The sequence below is a fragment of the Gordionus sp. m RMFG-2023 genome, chromosome 2 (genome assembly GCF_954871325.1).
Source record: "Gordionus sp. m RMFG-2023 chromosome 2, tfGorSpeb1-WG-v2, whole genome shotgun sequence".
Lineage (NCBI taxonomy): Eukaryota > Metazoa > Nematomorpha > Gordioida > Chordodea > Parachordodidae > Gordionus > Gordionus sp. m RMFG-2023.
The window spans coordinates 50,507,030-50,529,420 of NC_088776.1; the positions used below are offsets into that span (position 1 = coordinate 50,507,030).

The following is a 22,391-nucleotide window of genomic DNA, read 5'->3' on the forward strand; positions in this document are numbered from 1 at the left end:
TATGGATAAAATTTTGGGTTAACCTTTTTTAAAAATTGATCCATTCAACAACACTAATCAGAGGAAAGACCCCCCCCCCCCAGATGATTAGATTATTTACGATAAAGTGGTTTTACTTATCCTGTAACCTGTAAAAAGGGCAAGCAAAGAAGGTATTATAAATTTATTAAAAAATTGACATAATAATAATTTACATTAAATTACAAAGTATGCAAAAAATTTTACATATTAAAAAAAATATATGATTAATATTATGTAATGGCCATAATATTTCATGAATTTTAATTTTAAAAAGAAGTTTAATAATGAAATAAATATCTTTTTAATATTTAAATTATATCGAAAAATTTTATCCATCCCCAATTATATGACATGGCCTGAAGAGGAATAATAACAATTGTACATTTTTTTAAAAAAAGGTGATAAAGTTTTTTTTTCATAAAATAAAAAGTGACAATATTTTTTTCCCATATTATATATAATATTGGTTTTCTTCGTATAATTTGAAGCCATCCTCTAATGATTTTTGCAATTTCTAGATGGTTATTACTTACATGTATTCAACTTGCCAATATTTTAAAATACTCAGGTAAAAATAAAATATTATATGTTAATGTTTCTTTTTCCTCATTTTTTTTTTAAAATTCAAGTTATAATTTATTAGATGTATTAAATTTAATTAATAATAAAAGGTCAATATATTTTTCGCATAATTTTTTTTATTTAAATCAAAATATATTCAATTTTAAAATTTACTCATAATAAATATAATTGATATAAAAAGGTGGGAGATTTTTACGCCATATTCATGTAAATATTTTATATTATGAGAATTTTTATTAAGATGAACAGTTTTATTAATAAAACTGAATAAATTCCATTCAACATCAACCACTGGAAATAAAATAAATTATTTAAAAAAATATAAAAATGATATTTTTTAAAATTTTATTTAATTTTTTGTATCCCGAAATTGCCTAAACTTATCTTGGGCATCGATACTCTTTTAACTAAGGGCTAATTTATTATAAATGCGTTTTTATTAACAATTTTTAAAAAAGCTGAAGATTTTTATATTAAATATTTGTCATAAAGCAAGATATACATTTTATTAAATTATCGCAGTGTAGAATCAGTTTAGATTTCGATAGCGTTAAATAAGCAACTCTTGAATGTAACGCGTTTATATATTCAGCATAAGAATGCAAAAAGATGTTATTCAACTAGGTTCTTCCGGAGATTCTCGAATTTCTTAGGGTGTTTTTTTTTAAAACTCAATATTCAAATATATTGATTTGCTCTTTATTATTTGGAGTATTATTGGGTACACTTTTTTTTTGTGTAATTCATTTATGATTTTGTTGTCTGTGGGGTATTATTCCAAAAAATTTATCCTTTTAACATAAAGGAAATTAATACTATATATTTTTTTTCCAATTTTAGATGAACGTATCGTAGCTTGTTACTACGCTTCTTGGGATCAATATAAGCCGAATGACCAGAAATTTATGCCCCAAGATATAGATCCTCATTTGTGTACACATATTATTTACGCGTTTGGCTCTATAACGTCTAATTTTGGCATCACTAGTCAGGAGTGGAACCATAAAGGTAGCCTAGAAATCTTGTAAACTAATATGTTTCCCTTTTCTTCTATTAATGATATATTGGACCACTGAATTATATCAGTGGCCCTTACACTTTCTGAGCGATGGTAGCAGAATGCCCCCTTTGAAAAGTACCCCCCCCTTCGAAAAAATGGTTAATTATTTTTTGACACCAATAAATTTCAAAAATAATTTTTATTGCATCGATTTTTAATATATAATATAAATAAAATGTAAAGAAATATATACTTTAAAAATATTATTTTTAAATTACTAATATAGATAAAAAGCGAAAAAATTTATAATTTCATCAATATCTAATTGTTTATATTAATTTTTTCCCATTGATAAAATGGTAATTATTGAGAAATGGATCTTTCATGATACTACGAAACCTTGTTTTAATTAATTTAATTTTACTCACGACCCTTTCGGCAGTACTTAATTAAATAAATTTACGATTATCAGAATCTGACAAATCTTTAGATTCTTTAACCTCTAGGTCACGAGTAATAATTACATCTTTATAAATATAAACTTCAACATTTCTTTAAAAATTTGACTTGAATTTAAATGGAAAATTCACAGATATCCTCGATATCATCTTTAACAATGGGGTTTTCCGTCATTTCCTTCTCTCCTACATAAAATCTTGTGCCTTTGAAAAAAACATTTAAAAATTCAGTGTTATTATCTATTAGATTAAAAAATAATTAAAGACAATAATTTAAATTATACTTCTCAAATTTATCAGGCAATATTTTGCCAATTGAATTTGATTTATTGCAAACCCTATATTTTTCGAAATGGTTTGCAATTTTGTGCAAGACAAACTTGTTATCAACAAAATTTTATCCAAAACACAAAGTGACAAAATAAAATTAAATTTTCTATTCTAAAGACTATAGCACTAGCCATAGTGGAAGTGGAAGGATCTTCAGAATCTCTTAAATTTGTTAAAGCTGCCCTCAAGGCATCATAAAGTAGAAAAAAATTTACAATAGCTTTATATGACGATAGTTTCTATAAATATAAAATAAACATTTTAAATTAAAACAAATAAGATAATATTACCGAGTGGTATCTTGATGCGTAGAAATCGTTGCGGTTTTGTCAATACATTACTCTGACATGCTTTGAGCCACTCAAATCTTTTAACGCCATTAAAATATATATAAATCATGTCTAATATTCCTAAAACATATCGAAGTTCTTCTATTGATTGACGTAATTGAACATTGATTAAATTTAATCGATGACAATAGCACCAAATAAAAGCTGCCTTTGGCGCCTCCGCTCTAATCAAAGCCTGCCATTGATTCTTCCACTCACGTTTAAGGTGCCATCATAGCTTTGCCCAATTAGAAATTCAAGGGGTAAATTCATGTAGCCAAGTTTGGATATTATATTCTTTTTAATATTGAGACCAGTTGTATTTCCCGTACAATATATGTCTATAAGTCTTTCAAAGGGCTTAGGCGTCTCACTATTTTCAACATATCTTGCTATCAAAGCTATTGCTTCTGATTTCGAAACATCATATGTGCCATCAACTATGATTGAAAAGCACCTGTTAAATTCAATCTTTGAATTTTTTTATAACCATATTTTTCATGGTTTCAATGTAAATATTTATGTTATTATATGATAATAGATTTGAAATTTATCATCTCTTATATTATGCGATGTGCAATTTTTAATTAATTAGTATTTTTTTAATATTTTTGGGCATATTTTGAAATTGGAAAAAATAATTTATGACAAGAAATCTCGGATGACAACCTAATTTACTAAACATCGACCCAATTTTCTTCAATACATATTAAATTAAATAATAAGTGGGGGGGGGGGGGGTCTTACTATACATTCATAAACCAGAAATCACTTGGTTATGAATGGATGTAATAAAACAATAAAAAAATTAAATTTTTTTTTAGAAGCAGTTGCTTCGGACACCCACCCCTCCCCGTTGTATAGGCCACTGAATTATAAGAGAGCTGAATCCAATTTATATTTCACAATTTTTCTAGTTTCATAACTAAATAAACATAATAAATTCACGAACTTATAATTATTCAAAAAAATTTAATTAATTTTCATGCCAATTTAGTTTAATTTTTTTTTTAAAAAACTTCCATTGACTCAAAAATGCTAACTTATTTGAAGGAAGTGAATGACCAAAAGAGAGAAATAATAAAAGATTGAAAAAAAGAAACACTTAATGACATGATTACTAACCAAGACCTGCGATTCATTTATTAAAATGAATAAACATTACATTGAAGTTCGCCTTTGGAAGAGGATGAAATGTGAAAGGCATTTCTGGTATTTGAACGAAACGACTTTCAATGGCGTCACCCAATGAAATAGAATGACTTCAAAGTATGTACACTTTAAATAAATAAATTTCAGCAGTCTAGATTAGTATTAATGTCATTGACCACTCCAGTGATTTTCCCAGGATAAAGACTCTACCACTTCAAAATTATCCGCCATGTCTATTATAAATAGCTCCCGGGGCATAGATTCTACAATTGGACACAAAAATCTCCTACACAAAAACTCTTCGAAATTAAGGGCAAAAAAGCCCTATAACAATTAATAAATATTAAATAAATTATTGATCCTATATATGGCTACCCTTTAACCTGACCTTAAACCCTAACTTCTTTCAAGAGGTCGATTTTTGAGTCCAAATCTGTAACTTTTGAGTTGAACTGTTCAAAAATGAATCGAAGTGAATCGAATAATTTACTATATTTATATCAATCAAATAAAGATAGTAAATTCTATTAAACGTATTAATACGGATATGGTAAATTATTCGATTTATTTTTAAAAAAAGCGAATACGAATAATTCATTATTCGCTAAAATATTTACTTTTTTTTTGTAATTTCAAAACTTATATTGGAATATTTATGTCCTTATTTTTCCAATTTTATGAAATTTGTCCGAAATAATTGTGTCCCTGGATTTTTGTAAGGGGTATCTTTGCCCAATTGCCGATATAAATAGTGTTATAAATGTTATTTTTTTTAAAACCAGTTTTATATACGGGCCTCGTTAATCTGAAGAAAATTAATCCCGATCTGAAAATATTATTATCCATCGGAGGATGGAGCTTCAATCAAACCTATTTTAGCAAATTGGCAGGCGCGAAAGCCAATAGCGGCATCAAAACAAAGTTCATCAAAGAGTTCTTGATTTACCTGCGAGAAAATGGACTCGATGGATTGACTATAGATTGGGAATTTCCTGGGATACCAACCAGGGGAGGGGACGCCTTTCACGACAAATACAATTTTGCGCAATTCGTGAAGGTTTTATATTGTGAAATTATTTATAAATTCGATTTCAACAAAATTTTAGAAAGAAAGGAAATAAATTTGCCTTATTGCTAATTGCACCTCCTATTTATATTTAATCAAGGTGCTGGACCATACAACACCGGTATGGGCTCAGAATAAGGGGCTCTCTAAGAGTCCAGGTTCAGAATTTTTTAAAAATAGAGTTCGTTCAGGTGGATCTAGACAGTCAGGCCAGAGTTGATCCAGATCCATATCCTGTATAAATAGAAAATAACATGGAATTATCCAAACTATCGATCTAATATAAGAATAACTATAATCATGTTAGGATACTTATCCTAATGCATTAGGAGTAAAAAACAAAAAAACAATTATGTTTGAACATAATCTACAATTTTTTTTTAATTCTGTTTTTGAAGACATCAATCTGGTTCAGGAGAAAATTTCGGATAGAGTTCATAAACCTAAATATTTTTGGGTCCAAGGTTATTACGGGTTAGCAAAAAAAAGAGTCTTGGATCAGGAAGTCAAGGTTCGGGTTCTGTCCAAATTCCTAAATCTAATTGTAAGATGAGGAAAGAGGGGGGGGGGTGGAGAAATTTGGAATTAATATTATTATCATAAAATAGTTTACAAATTTTATTATTAATGTCCCTCTACTCTCATCTCATTATGGATATGGATGCGTATTGTGAAATCTTATAGTGTCATAAAATATTATAATAAGTAACAGTGAGAAAGATTGTATTAGATATATCGGATAGGCTAATGTCGATCTTGTTATCGACAATGTCGGATCAAATTAGGTTTCAAAAAAGGTTATCGTTGCACATCCAAATTATTATCATATGATATATATTTTTTGATTTTTATCGTATCGATCATTTTGTTTTGAAAAAAAAGGAATTACGGGTTGCAAGTAAAGAGGAATCCATTTTGGAAAATAAGAGCAGACTTTTAATTACAATCACGGGCGCGGTAGCTAATCCTATGTTAAATGCGGGGTATGACGTGGAAAAACTTTCAAAGTTAACCAAACACATTTTTTTAAAAAAAATGATCATTTCAAAACAAAAAAACAAATTCATTAAATATTATTTGAGAAAAAAGAGATAATCAAGGCTAAATATTTATCTCAGTGACCTGCAGAGGTTCCATTTATGCAGCCGACCTAGATTTAAAAAAATGTTTTCGGTCCAGCCCGGGTTTTATATTTTTAGGCCCGACTCGGCCCAGATTTTTTAAAATATATTATACTTTTTCTGATTTTTATCGCTAATAATAGAGATTTTGTTTGGTCTAATATATGGTCTGTCCCGTGTATTTATTTTTTAAAAATTTTAGGCCCCGCCAGGGTATCTAAATTTTTTAGGCCTAACCCAGGTATATTTAAAAAAAATAAGATATGGCCTGTTTCGTGGACCCGGGCTTAAGGCCGGGCCTGGCTTGCAGGTCTCCGATTTATATAAAAAGAGGTCTTTTGCATCAAACCACTATAATTTGATATAATATGTATACAGAGCGATGATTCATTGTCCCCGGGTTACCAACGCATTTTGAATACAAGTCTTTATACCATTGAATTTTCTAAGTTTATGAGAGATAAAAGAAAAAAAAATAAAAGAAAGAACGAAGATTAAAAAAAGATTGGAAGAATTTATAATAAAATAAATGCGAAAATTTTACAGAAAGTGTTATATTAAACGATGTAAAATCTTAGATTGTTTCTATCTAATAAATTTTTTTTTAAAATAAATCATAATCAAAATAATAAAAAAGTATTTAGTGAATTAATTCCAAGACATATCAACATGAGTTTTAACCCGACCTCCTCAGATTTTTCTAAATATTTTACAAGATTTAGCACATATATATATTATAATTAAAAAAAAAATTTTTTGTCTCCAACTCCGATCATCGGCTGAGAGGCGGGCTTCTAACGGTCGAGGGCATTTTAGGCTTCCTTTAATTTTAGATATCTTTAATAAAATTGAGCTTGAAGCGATATTTAAATTTCTTTATATAGCCGGTAGACCTTTAAAAGTAATGTTAAGGTTAATCTGGTAACTGTTAAACTAACCGTTTTAAACACTTTCAAACCGGTTTACAATTTGTAATTATATATATATGTTTTAAACAAATTTTTTTTAAAAAATAGTATATATTTTTTTAGCCGTTTAAGCCAATTTTTAGCCAGATTACACCTTAATGTCAACGGATTTTCTCCTGTGGGCGCCTAAAGATTGAGCCAAATTTAGCCGACTATTACCCATTACCCAATTACCCAACTATTATTATTTATTTATTATTCATGTTTTATATAACAAAATAAAGAAATTCAATTTTATTTTCTTCTAATTTTTGTATATTTATTAGTTTAGTTTTTTTATTTTTAAAAAAAAATTTATGTTTTTATGATTCCGTTTTTAAAAATATTTTTTATCAGATTATTATGGGTCAATTAATAAAATATATTATGATTAATCTTTTTTTTTTAAAAAATTTCAAAATTTATATATAAAAAACTACAATGAATCCGAAATAACCTGTAAAAGTTTCGAAACCCGAAATGAACCGAAATAAATTTGTTTAAAAAAATAACCAAAATAAGCTAAAAACTGAGAACGGAACCGTCATACCTATCAGGGAGGAAAAAAATATGAAAATAATTGATATTAAAATATCCAAATTAGTATAATCTTTTATTATAAAATTAATAAAGATACTCGGATTACATTTTCTTACTGAGTTATAACTTTAACGGTTGCTGGGACGAAATGCGAGAAGTGGGTTACCTTAGTCCGATAAGGAAAAATTTCAATAACTATGGAAGCGTGGTACGTAATGAATTATTTAGCTACATATGTTTTATTTTCTTTAAAATTTTTAAAAGCCTGTTGTTGACAGGATATATTTAATTTTTTTGATTTATTAATAAAAAATTTTAAGATAAAATTGTTCATTAATTATAAGCTATATTTAAATTTATACCGAAATGTATTCACCATAGTTAAATATTAAAAAATCTAAGTTGATGTAGAATTTTTTTAATTTGATATATTTTTTTAAAAACGGTAAACTCAATATTTAATCCAGAAAAATATCTAAAGATTTTGTTCATAGAAGGCACAAAGGTCTATACATATATTAACGAAATTTAGAGGCTTAGGCAATCATTTTCTAAATAAAATATTGTGTTAACCGTTTTTAAAAATCGCCTCAAAACGAGGCCTTCAACATTTACTAGGTCTTAAATAACCATGTAATATAATTTTAAAATATGGTCCAATATACCCTGTTTGTTAGTATAATAATATTTCTATCTGGTTAACGAAAATGAGATTCGTATTCCGCCTTCAAAACAAATTAAAAATAATTACATAACCCCTATGATTAATTTTTATTAATGCAGGATAATGACAATATTTTTTGTATGATGATCTTATCTTATAATATAAGGGGTGGGCGATACAAGAATGGGAAAAACTGGGTGCCGAAAAGGAAAAACTAGTAATAGGGATTGCGGCTTACGGATACATTTATCGCCTCGAGTCTAGATGCGATAAAAATGTGTTCTTCTGTGGATCTGGGAGGAAATTCAGGGAATGCAAAGTTTCCGAACCCACATTTACTGAGGTGAACAACAAACGAAATCAAATAAGTAGTATTTTAATAGCCAATAATGTGTAATATAGAATAATATTATTGTTTAAATGTTTATGACTTCTTTAAAACAAGAGAGTATATACTTAAGCCCTACCAGAGCCCTACTTGTGAACAAACATCATTTTGGAACTAATGCGGTCGGAATTTGATTTTAAAATTTTAATTCAGATTGCTTCAGTCACGGACCTTGGCTGAATTTTAAATTATTTTAAATGTTTTTTTATAAATATATTCTTTTCAATAATAACACCAAAATCTTCTTTTCCTACATGGTTAATAATTTTTGCCGCCTAAACAGTCCAGTAAAATATTTTCAGATCTGATTTAATTGGAGTCCGTTAATTTTAAAATGGTTACTCGGATTTGGATTGGTCCAGCAACATTATTTTTTTTCTAGGATCTGGCATGACTCTAAAAAAAGAAGTCATATGTAGTGTTCTGATATATATATTATATGTTATAACCTATAATCCATTATTTTATTTTAATTTTATAATGTTCACATGCCAGTTATGTATCAATTTTGGTTCTAATTCCGAAAATTGGACCCATGGATATGATGATTATGCTGATGCACCTTTCTCTTATAATGATGCGAGTCCCCCTTTATGGGTAACTTACGAAAATGAGAAGAGCGTAGCGGCTAAAGTTAATTAAACCACACCCCTTTAATATTTTGTTTTTTTTACATTCTTAGATTTTATTATATATATGTATATCAGGCGCGTAAGCAGGAATTTGGTCTGGGGGGGGGGGGGATAATAAATTTTTTCAAGAAATATTATTGTTATTTAAAAATATCAAGCAAAAATTTATTAGGACTAATAACTATTTTTAATACACAATTTTAAATTATATGAATTATAATAAAATTATATATATAAACCGGCACATAAAAAACTATAAAATAAATGTGAATTTAAAAATATAAAGTGAATATAACCACCATATGAATCACTAAAATGACCCAAAATAGAAATTTTTGAATTTTTTGAGCCTTATATATATAGTATAAAAAATTGAAATGTTGGAAATACAAAAATTAATACACAAAAAGTTTCTTAGGAATAATTGTATTTTGTATTATATTTACAATGTAAAATCCAATCTTCGTTGGGATTGAGCTAATTTTTCAATTATCATCCTTGCTTGGCGTCAAATGCCTATAAATATTTAAAAGATCCAAACTATTCAATCCACTTTCAGAAGTTGTACTTCTTAGGTATGTTTTTCAGAGAACTGCAGGCCTGGTTTCCGGGCCGGACCGTATTTTAATTTTTGAAATATACCCGAGCTGGGCCCGAAATTCTTTTTTTAAAAAAAACACGAGGGCCCGGCTGTATATTTTACAACCAAATATTTGAAATTAACTATTAAAATCAAAAATAAATATAATTTATTTAAAAATATCCGGCCGGGCCTGAAAATTTTATTTTAAATAAAACCGGGCTAAGCCTGAAAATTTCATTTAAAAACAACCCGCGGGCCAAAAAAAATTTTAAAAAAAATCCAGGCCGTGCCTTGCAAATGGTACCTCTGCAGGGCTCTGTTATTCTTCTTAAAAAAGAGAATGTTATCTCATTAGTTTACTAATGGGAAGAGTGCTAATATATAATCATTTTAATACATTGGGAATATAATCTAAAATGTGTTTGAAATTATACAAAGCATCCATAGCATTTTTTGAGACTATATCTTAGTTAATCTTTTAAACATAGTTATTCAGCTAATAAGGCATCAAACAAATATTATTTTTTTTCTATCACCATCTGAAAAAGAATGGGAAGGCTTTTGTGGAAGTAATATCTGCAGATTGGTAAGTGCTGCATGATGAATTAAAAACTATTCATTTATTTGGATTATATTTTTATAATACTTTTCTACTGATCTTATACTAATGTTTTGACGATGAGCTTGCCTTGCTGCAAGTCAAGGGAGACAAATATTAAAAACGTATAGCTCTCCTTTTGACTCAACAATAAAATATAAAATATGAAATTCTTCATCAACATTAGCCCTAATTTCCTTGAGTTCTGATAAAATGCTCTCCGCTATTCTCATCTTCTTAATCAAGTCAGTCATGTTTTTGAAAAGTAATACTTAAAATAGTTGTATAATTAAATAATACATTCTAATGAGAAAAAAAAATTGAAATAAGTATTGAATCCAATAATTTTCTTGCTTCTGAATAAATATTTCTTTCAGGCCATTGTGATATTTCAGTAATAGCATTAATAATCGGCTCTTCCTCCATAAAAGCTGTTACTGTTTGATGGCGGAGACTCCATCTCGTTGGACAAGCTTGCACTTTCTTTCTCCCTGTTGGACAAGGAGTTTCAGAAAAATTATTATTTGACTAGAAATATGAAAATGGTAGATAAATATTACGCCACTAGAAATTTGGAAATAATAGGTAAATATAACGCCAATGAAAACGTGAAATCGAAATTAATTGATAAAATAACTTAATAGATGTGATAAATAAATGTTATATTTAATATGAGATAGGAATAAATATTAACAAATATAAATTAATATAAACATTAATATTTTTGAAAAATATATACGGCATCTGCATTTTTTGGCTTAGGGGGGATTTGTCTCCCTGCCCCCCCCCCGCTGCGTACGCGCCTGATGTGTGTATATATATAATATATATACAATTTCTAATTTAAAATAATTCAATTATTTTTAAAAGACGGAATATATATTACAAGAAGACTTGGCAGGAGCTTTTATTTGGCTCATGTCTGGAGATGACCCTACCGGGAAATATTGTCAGAAATTCTACCATCCACATGCAAATAAGAACAAGCCTTATCCATTAATTACCGTTTTAAAAAATGGTTTAAATAAATAGTTTAATGGGTCCGGTCGATCAATTTTAAAATTAAATATATTTTTTGTATATCGTGAAAAAATTGTTATTATGCATTATTCGCTATCTACTAATGAAAAATATATATATTATAGGGTTAAAAAAAGGGGCCGTTAAATATGTTTTAGCACAATAAATCAATAAACTCAATTCAATTTTTTTTTGATTAATTTTATTTTTATATTAATAAAAACGCGTATATATTTTTTTTTACCCATACGAAAAATTGTGTATTAGCTATGTAGGAGAATAAATTGAAATGAAAAAAAATATAAGAACTGTTAGCAAACAGTAAGAAACTTTAATAAGTTAGGGTTCGAAAGACCCTGTAACCTATAAATATAAAGTTGCTAAAAATAATAATCAACATATATATAAAAATATGAATAAATAAATTATAAAATAATAAGACTTGAAAATTTAAAATATAAGTAATAAATTTAACATAAATTATTTAAAAAAGTTAAAAATAAGAAAAATTAAAAAAAAATTCTTTTCAAAAAATTAAAAAGTGAATTATATCCACAAAATCTCAAATATATTTCTTTCCTTTAAAATCATTTTCGAAATATCCTCATTTACATAGTTTATATTATGAAATTAAGTAATATTGTAATAATTCTCCTAATTTGAATTAGACATTTTTGTCTTAAAATATTCATCTGAATATTACAACAAGCTACAGCGACTTCTCATCAATATATAATAATATTAGATAAAAGATTTCTCAATAATTATCTTTCAAACTCTTCTCTCCTAATTAACTTTTTAATTACTCTTAATTTTCTGAAAATGTGAAAATATCAACTTTATATATATATAGTCTGCCTTTTCCCCCGTCTTTAACTGGATGAGCATATGAGAGATATGCAAACCCCGGTACATTCGAAAGTCTAGTCTGCGGACCGGACCAGCCTGGAAAAGTTTAAAAAAATTAAAACGGGCCTTGAAATTCTTGCATAATTTTTTTTTGGGTCAGACAATTTATATATAAAATATCAGGCAGTGCGTTGCAAATCTCTGATTTTTCATTAAATTTTAATAGGCCAGCCTGGGAATTAAAATCTTGCTATATTTTTTTGAATTTCAGGCAAAGTATTTTATGGTTAATATTATTTAAAAATAAATTACAATATGCTTATTTTTTTTGTATTTTAAGAGCTGTGTAACTAAAATATTAATTATAGAATAACATAGAAATTCATAAAATAGACATAAAGGAGAAATAATAAAAGCCTTAATTACTATAGAGAAAAAATTAGATTATTAAAAATGAGAAAGCCGAAAAATTTGTACAAAATAATGAACGAGTCTTAATTTCCTTAATATAGCCTTACCCGTCTCCTATCTCCCATCCCTTCCTTTCCGATTACCTCCCCCCGATCTCTTCTCTTCCTTTACCTTCGCTTCCTGCCCATCCTATTCTTCCATTCCATCTTCTCTCCTTTCCTCCTTATAAGAAAAAAAATTACAGTATAAATAATGATCGAAATATGCAATTTTAAACAATTTTGCAGTTCTCCTAAGCAGATCATATATACGATATTCTAATCATATAAATACATTGGCATTCATAATCAATTGATATCACCGTTAAAAACAACATTAAAATGACACATACTAATTTTCTAAGGGATGATTTTGACTAAATCACACCAAAAAAATTTACAAAGCTCTTTAATGAATATATAACTTAGTTAAGGCCGTAAGTTAGGATTTATTTCCAATTTGAAAATGAAATTATAATTGTTAGAAAAAAATTATTTGGCCTATGAGATTCTATGGCTAAAGGTAAATTCATATAATTATGTTCTCTTTTTTATTTATTTAAATATTCATATTATTTTTTTTAAATATTTTCTCACTTCCCCTACCCATTATAAATTAAAAGGATTTATATATATATGCCGTAAGCTGTTTGTAAAGTAGTGGAAATACAAAAACTTGAGTTTTGCTTTGAGGGTGGTTTTACTAGTTTATGAAAAATTAGAAGACATAATAGAGCCATACAATAATTTTAATAAAAAGAAACCCTAAGTCTTATTTTTATTTAATCCTTATGCATTCTGGAGAGTTTCAGATTTTTTTTTAACTGAAATTTAAAATATATCTTTACTTTTTTTTCTCAAAATAAAATTTGAATCTGATAAAAATTTATTTGACAAATGGTAATTTTTTGCTAAAAATAATTTTTGAATTATTACGTGTTTAAAATTATTATAATAATATTATATTTGACCTAAAATATACCTTATTCGTATATATGGCATTCGATTTTTCGTAAAATTTTGAATTTTTAAAAATTCGGAACTGTTTTGAATGATATGTAAGTGTCATAAATGTTAAATTTAATATTTTTGATGAAATTTGTCATCTAAAAAAATAAGGTCAAACATGTATATAAAGTTGTAAATTATTTGCATAGGTGACTTTTAATTTTAATATAAAAGCAAAAACAAAATCTACTTCACCATCAATTTTTCAGTTTTCTTTAAAGTTTAGAAAAAAGATATAAGAATTTCATATAAAAAAGTGATATTTTAAAAATAGAAAAAAATTGGAAATAATTAATAATCCAAAAATATTTATTAAAACTACGATGTTTAAAGTAATAAAATGTATATTAAATTATAATGATTTTATTTAACAGGTCATATTCTTCTCCTTATTCGTGGTTGGATTGTATGGGGGTGCCATTAAGAAACTAAATAATGGAGCTGCTTACGATTCCAGTTCAGGGGGTAATGGCTATTATGTTGTTTTAATTCTCTCATTGATAATCAATTTTTTTTAATATAGATTCATCGTATGATTCTTACTCTTCGGTAGCGGGTGATTCTTACTCTTCTGATCCGTATTCAACATCCTACTCTTCGGCCGGTTCTAGTTCATACGGAGATAATATTCCCAACTCCTATGACGATTATTCCGGCAGAAAAAATTCTTATAGCAATTATTATGCCCCTGCTCCTTCTTACTCTAGAAGCTATGATAGTTATTCCAAGGGCTATGACAATGATTATCCTGACTCTTATAGTTCTAACTATGGAGGGGCGAGACCCAATTCTTATGGTCCTTCGTATGACTCTCCTTCATATGGTTCCTCCAGGAAATATAGCACTGACTCTTATGGGGGACAAGGATATAATCAAGGTGGATATGGGCAGAGTCGTTATGGGGGACAAGGATATAATGGATATGGGCAGAGTCGGGGACAGGGATATAATCGAGGTGGCTATGGACAATCTTATTCCTCTCCCATTTATGGTAGCAGGGGGTCTTACGCGAGATCGTATGATTCATACGGAAACAATGATTACTAATTTTAAAAATATTATTTGCTTGCTTTTTACATTTGATATTTTTAAATAAATGAATTAAATCTCCAGCCTTTATATGCATTATATTTGATTTCTGATAATGGAAATGCCAAACCTTTCGACCATTTATGACCATAGGCTTATTTAATATTTTTTGGCTAAAAATTCATTTAATTTTGCAACTTTTTTAATCTTAAAATTAATTATTGGCATGATCTAAAAAAAATTTCAGCCTCCCAGTTATTTTTACCCTTTGCCCCCTTCTAAAAATTTACCCTTTATCCATTTTTCAATTTTCTTTCTACCAAATTAAAAATATTTTAAGAAAAGAGAATCAAATTAGCAAAAAAAACATATCAAAACTACCCTCCCCCTCCCTCCCCTTCAATTGTATTCAAACAAAAATGGCTCACAATTAACAAAGTATAAAAATGTTTATCTGAATGATTTATAAAAGTATCTTAAATACATAAAGTAAAAATAAATGAAGAAAAATCAACATAGCAAATTTTTAAACTTAATTGGACTTGGTTTTAAAAGAGAAAGCTATAATGATTAACATTCAAAATTTTTAAAATAATATGAAGGGAAAATCGCAGAAAAAAAAAGATTTTATAATTCTTTTCATGTATCGGTATCGAGGCATTTGAGAAGTATCATTTAACTAAATCCCTACCCTCCTCAAATTTTAATGATGATCTTGCGTCATATCCCTTTTCCCTTGGAATAGTAGTGCCTATTTACGCCAGGGCTTGAAAAAAATTGTATTAAAAAGTTAATGATTTGGATAAAGTTTTTGGTGAAATATGTTAGGTAATGTTATATCGCCCAAGAGTTGGGCTACCACGAATATTTATATCTAAAATACAAGATACAAGATCTTTTTGTATCTTGTACTCAGTATCATTTTGACATTTTTAATAAGATACTAGTATCTGTATTCAAGATCCTTTATTCTGAAAAGAATCTTGTATCTTTTCATCTTCTTGACAACAGATTCTTTTTAATATTCATATTTAAAATTTTACATATCACAGTATATTGAATTTAAATTAAATATATAATATTAACTTTTCGTTTGTAAATTATATAACCTGAAGGATTGAATTCATGATATATATATACGTGATATTTTGTATTAAATATACTTTTACTTACTTTTATTTAATAAAACACTTCATTGGCGACGATATTTTTAGAGAAGATTTATTTGATTTATTAAATTTAAAGTAAAAGACTCAATGGAAGTAGCTCCTATTAAAGTTGAAGATTCAATGGAAGTAGTCCCTATTAAAGTTAAAGACTCAATGGAAGTAGTTCCTATTAAATTCCATATTCCAGAATTCGTCAAAGAAAAAGTAAATATTCAGGACTACTTATTTAACTTGGAGTTAATTTATAAAGTAAGAAATATTATAGATTTAAATACAAAAAAAGACCTGCTTTTAGCCTATATCGGAACAGACAATCTTATCAAAATTAAGAACTTTCACTTTCCAATAAATTTAGAGATGATAAATTATGATACTTTAATAAAAAGCTTAAATTTGGTGTTCAAGGATAGTTCGAGCATTTTCGTAAATAGGAAAAAAATTTTTACGCTAAAAAGATGCAATAAGACGATTATTGACTTTTCAATTAGGGTTAAAACTGTCTGTTCTCTTTGTAATTTTAAACCGCCTTTTGATGAACTTTTAAGAGATATATTTATCCTAGGAGTAGGCTTACCTGAGTTGGACAAAGAACTTCGGTCAAAGTATATCGAAGGCAATATTACTTTTGAAGAGACCGTGCGTTTAGCGATCGCGCTGTCTTATATGGAAAATGAAACCCAGACTTAAGTTAATAAAATAATTAAAAATAAGCTAACACAGGGTTCGAAAAATAATTATTTTAGAAATAATAATTATACTAACGTCAATAGATTCAATAATAATAAACACTTTAGTAACAATTATATTCCTAATAATAATTATAGACCTAGTATCAAACCTAACTCTATTCAAAAGAAAGTGATATGCTTTCGTTGCGGTAAGGCAAACCACATAGCGAAAGATTGTAGAACCCATGCCATACAAATGATTCTGCCACGGACACCTCGCCTGTCATTTTCAAATAAAGCAACCATCGATGCGAAGATAAATGGGTTGCAGCTAGCTATGGAGTTTGATACCGGCGCCGCGTGTAGTGTGATTGATGAGGTCACCTGGAATCGTATTGGCAGACCACAACTATCACCGGCTTATAAATTAGTGGGATATAATCATATCCAAATCGAAGTACTAGGTAAATGTACCGTAGAAGTCAAAGTAAAAAATATTTCGAAATTTTTACTTATTTGGGTAGTTAAAGGGGAGAATTCCCTTATTTTTGGGGTGCCTTTCATTAGAGAATTTGATATAAAACTACCGGAAGAAGTTCGTATTAATAAAATAAATATGAATATGAATATTCCCTCTTTAAATACGATTGTTTCAAAATTCCCTCAAGTTTTTAAAAAAAAATTAGGTGAAATCAAACTGCAAAAGGCAGTCATCCGAATAGAACTGAACACGTTACCGATTGCATTACCAGCAAGAAGAGTTCCTTTTCCGTTGCGTCGAACCATTGTAGCGGAGTTGGACAGATTTTTAGACGAAGGCGTTATCGATAAGGTGGGTCCAACAATAACTCCAATCACTTGGGCTATGCCAACGGTTAATATCTTAAAGAAATCCGATGCCGTACGGATATGCGGAGATTTTCGTTTAACAATCAACAAATATCTAGCGATCGATAACGATTTACTACCAACTTTCGTCGACCTAACAAATAAAATGGCGGGTGGTAAAATATTTTCAACAATAGATTTAAGAGATGCATTTTTACAATTCGGAGTTAGTCCAGAATGTAGGGACCTTTTAGTAATTTCGACACATGTCGGTTATTACCGATACCAAAGAATTCCATTTGGTTTGACTAGCGCTCCGATAATATTCCAACGCTTTATGAAAAACCTATTAAAGGGAATTCCTATGGTTAGTGTATTTTTAGACGACATAATTATTGCAGGTGAGAATAATTCCGATCATATAGTTAATTTGGAAGAAGTATTAAGAAGATTTGAGAAGGCTGGACTGACCACGACGACCGATAAAATTAAAATCGGAGAAAAGTCAGTCACTTATTTAGGTCATGTTATTGACAGTTTCGGAATTCACCCTACAGAAGATAAGATTAGCGCTATAAAAAATTTTAAAACACCTTCCAATGTTAAAGAACTACGTTCATTTCTTGGAATAGTGAATTATCATGAGGCATTTATTAAAAATTTGCATTCTATTTGTGCGCCTTTACACCGACTAACGAGTAAAAATGTTGGTTGGTTTTGGTCAGCTAAAGAAAATGAAATATTTACTAAAGTTAAAAATATATTGTCAAAAGAAGATACAATAATTCCTTATTCAGCCGATATCCCTGTCGTGATTTCTTGTGACGCTTCCGAAGATGGTCTAGGAGCTGTTATTGCACACCGATTTCTTACTGGCCAGGAGAAACCGATTGCTTACGCATCGAGGACACTTTCGGCGGCTGAAAAGAATTATGCCACAATTGTTCGGGAGGCTTCGGCGATCATGTTCGCTATCGAGAAGTTTCATCAATATATTTTTGGAAGACATTTTATCTTGGTTACTGATCATAAACCATTACAATATATTTTAGGTGATAAAAGAGATCTTAACAAAATAACAAATAACCGTTTAATACGGTGGGCGACGAAACTATTAAATTATGATTATGAGATAATATATAGACCAGGTAATCAAAATAAATGTGCCGATGCTCTGTCCCGTTTGGGGGTAGAGAAAGCAAAAACCAATGAAGTTACAAAAAAATTCGAAGAAGAAATCAGAGGATTAAAAATTAATTTAATAGAGGATTTATCTTTCACACGCAGTAAAGTCGTAAGTGAAACGAGCAATGATATAAACCAAAAAGAGATTATTAAATTAATAAAAAATCATTGGTATATTGATAATATAAATAATTATTCGGAGATTGTAAAAAAATATATTTCGATTAAAGATAATATTTCGTTCGAAGAATGATTATTATTTTATAATGATAGAATTATTATTCCAGATATTTTAAAAAAGGAGGTTTTATATGTGATTCATCGAGGACATCCTGGGATAGTGGGGATGAAATCATTGTGTAGATATTACGTGTTTTGGACAAATCTCGATACTGATGTTGAAGACTTTGTTAAATGTTGTAAGAGTTGTCAAGAAGGAAGGCCGGGAGCTAAAGAAGTGCCATTATACAATTGGAACATTCCTACCCGACCTTGGGAACGATTACACATTGATTTGACAGGCCCCGTATCTGGAAAATATTGGTTAATTTGCTTAGACGCTTTTACCAAATGGGTTGAAGTTGCAATTTTAACGCATATTAATTCGGCGAGTGTAATAAATAATCTGCGTAATTATTTCGCTAGATTTGGGTTACCTCGCTACATTGTCTCAGATAACGGTACTCAGTTTACTGGATCTGAATTCAAAACGTTTCTTTTTAAAAACAATATAAAACATTTTAGATCGGCCCCTTATAGCCCCAAATCGAATGGTTTGGCTGAACGATATATACGGACGATAAAGACGCGTTTCTATGCTGGAAGGAGATGTGGGACTCCGGACCAGTTAAATTTAGCAAATGTTTTAATTACTCACCGTAATACTCCCAATGCAACTACTGGTAAATCTCCTGCCGAGATGATGTTTGGAAGGTCGCTTAGGACGACATCAGATCAGTGAAAATTATCAACGAGAGAAAGGACGGAAAACGCTCTATGGAAACAAAAGTACTACAAAGATAGAAGTGTTGAACCTCGGGAGTTTGTAGAGCAGCAAAAAGTTTGGATAGCAAACGAAAGGACAGCAGGGTGGCATGAAGGAAAAGTGTTACAACGAAAAAGCGCAATATTGTACGATGTGGAATCAGAGGGGATCGTTAAAAACAAGCATGCAGATCAATTGAGGGATGCACATACACAAGAGAAGGAAATACCCGTTACGTTGACCGAAGAAGTGGAAAAGGCAGAACATGAGAATACAACTCTTGAAAAAAGAGTTTCGAAACCCCCATTACGTTATCACGATGAATTCAATTTATAGTGGGGAGAACTGTAATATAAATTGAATTTAAATTGAATATAATATTAACTTTTCGTTTGTAAATTATATAACCTGAAGGATTGAATTCATGATATATATATACGTGATATTTTGTATTAAATATACTTTTACTTACTTTTATTTAATAAAACACTTTAATATCCTGTTTTCACGGAAATCTTGTATTAACTTTCTTTTTTTTTTCCACCATATTTTAATTATATTGACAACCAAAATTAGCTAGAAAATTTCCAACTCATATTAAGATAGATATAGATAAAAAATAACAACACCAAAACGAAATAAGTAAAATGTAACTTGATAGAGTATCATTACCAATTTTATGTAATATATTTAATTTCTAGGATGATTAACATTCATGGTAGTGAAGAAGGTAGTGAAATATAAATTATTAAAATAAGTTCCCTTGAATCAAATCCCAATTTTAAAATTTTAGATGAAAATTTTTAAGAATAAAAGTTAAAAAAGATAATGTACAAGATAAATACCTGTATAAACAAAAGATGATAAAGGGTTCAACAAAAATTTTGTTAAACATATTAAAGTATATTATTTATATTTGAAAGGGACATAGGTTACTTAAAAATTCATGCTTACAATATTGTCTGTCTACCTTTATTAAAAGCTGCCCAAAATGGTATGAGCAAAATATTTTGAGGAAATATTTTTCTTATGATATGAATAGAATGTGGATTTATTGGCATTTAAGAACTTATAGATTGAGGATAATAAAAAAAATCCAAAATATATTAAAAGAAGCCTTAAATATAGTACCAGAGTATATAATTAAGCTCAAACTATAATACAAATAGATTCAACATCTAATAAGTAAATGATGATTATTTTTCTTTTGGTGAAACAAATGTTGCTGAGTTTAATAATACTAATAACATTGAACTAGAGGTTTTAAATTATATTAAAGAAAGTCGAAATACATAATAAATGCTTAAGTATTATCCTTCCATTAGGATAATGCTTTTAAAATATGATACTGCCAGCTCCAATTTAAAGGTTATTTTTTGTCACAGTGTTAAGTACGCCGAAACGGCAAAGGTCTAATGATAAATTATTTGAAAAATTTGATTATCTTATAAAATAATGAATCCATTTTAAATACTCTTTTGCAAATTAATATTTCAACTCCTATTAAAATATTAGTCTACCTTTCTTATCTATGCCAAGAATAATAATACTAATATTAAAATGCCTGATTATTATAATTAATTCATTATTAAATATTATATCTTGTATTAAAGATAATCTAATTTAGCAAAAGATACAAGTATCTTTTATTGTATCTTTTTGATATTTTGAAAAAGATAATATATGTATCTAAGATTGAATTTTTCAAAAAGAATCTGTATCTGCATCTAGATTCTTTTTCCTGAGGACCTGCTAAACTCTGATCGCCTTGAACAAAAAATATCTGATTTATTTATAGAATTGAGGATGTAATGTTATTCATGTCATTAGTAATCTTCCTTAATTTTTTTAAATTTTAGTATATAGGAATTTATATAACATTAAAAACCTTTTTTCTTTTTTCTTTTATCTTATCACTTTATTTCCATACTTTAAGATGTCATATTTAATTTTATTTAAAATGTTTATCAAATAGAATGATTTAAATATTTATTATTTTCCAAATATATTATAACATTATCAATAAATCTGAAAACTTATTAAAGTAAAAAAAAAGTATAAAAATTTATTGTTGAGTTGAGATCTTGAGTTCCTATCCTATATTGATTCATTTCATTTTACACACATCTAATTGAAGTACTTCATCAGCAATTTCTAGTAGGTGTTCCAGGTCAATTTAGCTTAGAGTAATGAAAACATATCATTTTTAAAAATTTTATATCATTGCTTGCTTATAGCATATAAGTGTTAATGATTTGGTTTAGATGAAAGTGAGCTCAATATAAATGGTTAGCTTCTCCGAATAAACACTTGCAGCATCTTTAGAAAATGCGAAACCAAAATAAGATATTTGGTAAAATTATAATTGATTACAGTGGATGATTTTTACATTATGTGCTAAGGTTAAGCCAGTGTTTAGTAAAGTAATATTAAATGCGTTTTTAGACTTAGTAATCGAAAAGTTCAAACGTCAATCCATATCAATTACAGCGTTTATGGGAGGCGACTTGTCATTTTTTCTAATGTAAAGGTTTTATTTAAAAAAAATGAATTCGACAATAATATTGTTTATTCGCAGATTTTTTCATGCACATTTTAAAATAGATGAGATGCTTTTATAGATTTAGAAAATTAAGGAAGGAATTTTATCAATTTAAAAGAAATGAAAGAATTTTTGTCTATATATTAATATAAATCACTGCCTACGCCACTGGATAAATTATATTTTTTTTAAAATCTTATATTTACATGACAGCTGTCAATGAGTAGATGCATAATTATTAATTCGAT

The 22,391-nt window shown here is 28.3% G+C and overlaps 2 protein-coding genes across 2 annotated transcripts; both read left to right on the plus strand.

Moving 5' to 3' along the window:
- The first annotated feature begins 1,456 nt into the window (after positions 1-1,456).
- LOC135925010 (acidic mammalian chitinase-like) lies at positions 1,457-11,451 on the plus strand. Its single transcript, XM_065460141.1, has 7 exons — positions 1,457-1,611; positions 4,655-4,929; positions 5,821-5,945; positions 7,640-7,754; positions 8,377-8,553; positions 9,094-9,231; positions 11,282-11,451. The coding sequence occupies exons 1-7, from the start codon at positions 1,509-1,511 to the stop codon at positions 11,441-11,443; spliced, it is 1,095 nt and encodes a 364-aa protein (XP_065316213.1). The 5' UTR covers positions 1,457-1,508; the 3' UTR covers positions 11,444-11,451.
- Positions 11,452-14,060: 2,609 nt separating this feature from the next.
- On the plus strand, positions 14,061-14,784 carry LOC135924421 (TATA-binding protein-associated factor 2N-like). Its single transcript, XM_065459478.1, has 3 exons — positions 14,061-14,069; positions 14,112-14,202; positions 14,261-14,784. Exons 1-3 carry the CDS (start codon positions 14,061-14,063, stop codon positions 14,782-14,784), a joined length of 624 nt encoding a protein of 207 aa, XP_065315550.1.
- Positions 14,785-22,391: the final 7,607 nt, after the last annotated feature.

Coding starts and splice junctions, on each gene's coding strand:
- LOC135925010 (XM_065460141.1), top strand. CDS start 1,509: ATGCCCCAAGATATAGATCCTCATTTGTGTACACATATTATTTACGCG. Junction 4,930..5,820: donor ATTTTGCGCAATTCGTGAAG/GTTTTATATTGT, acceptor TTGAAAAAAAAG/GAATTACGGGTTGCAAGTAA. Junction 7,755..8,376: donor TCAATAACTATGGAAGCGTG/GTACGTAATGAA, acceptor TTATAATATAAG/GGGTGGGCGATACAAGAATG.
- LOC135924421 (XM_065459478.1), top strand. Junction 14,203..14,260: donor TTACGATTCCAGTTCAGGGG/GTAATGGCTATT, acceptor TTTTTAATATAG/ATTCATCGTATGATTCTTAC.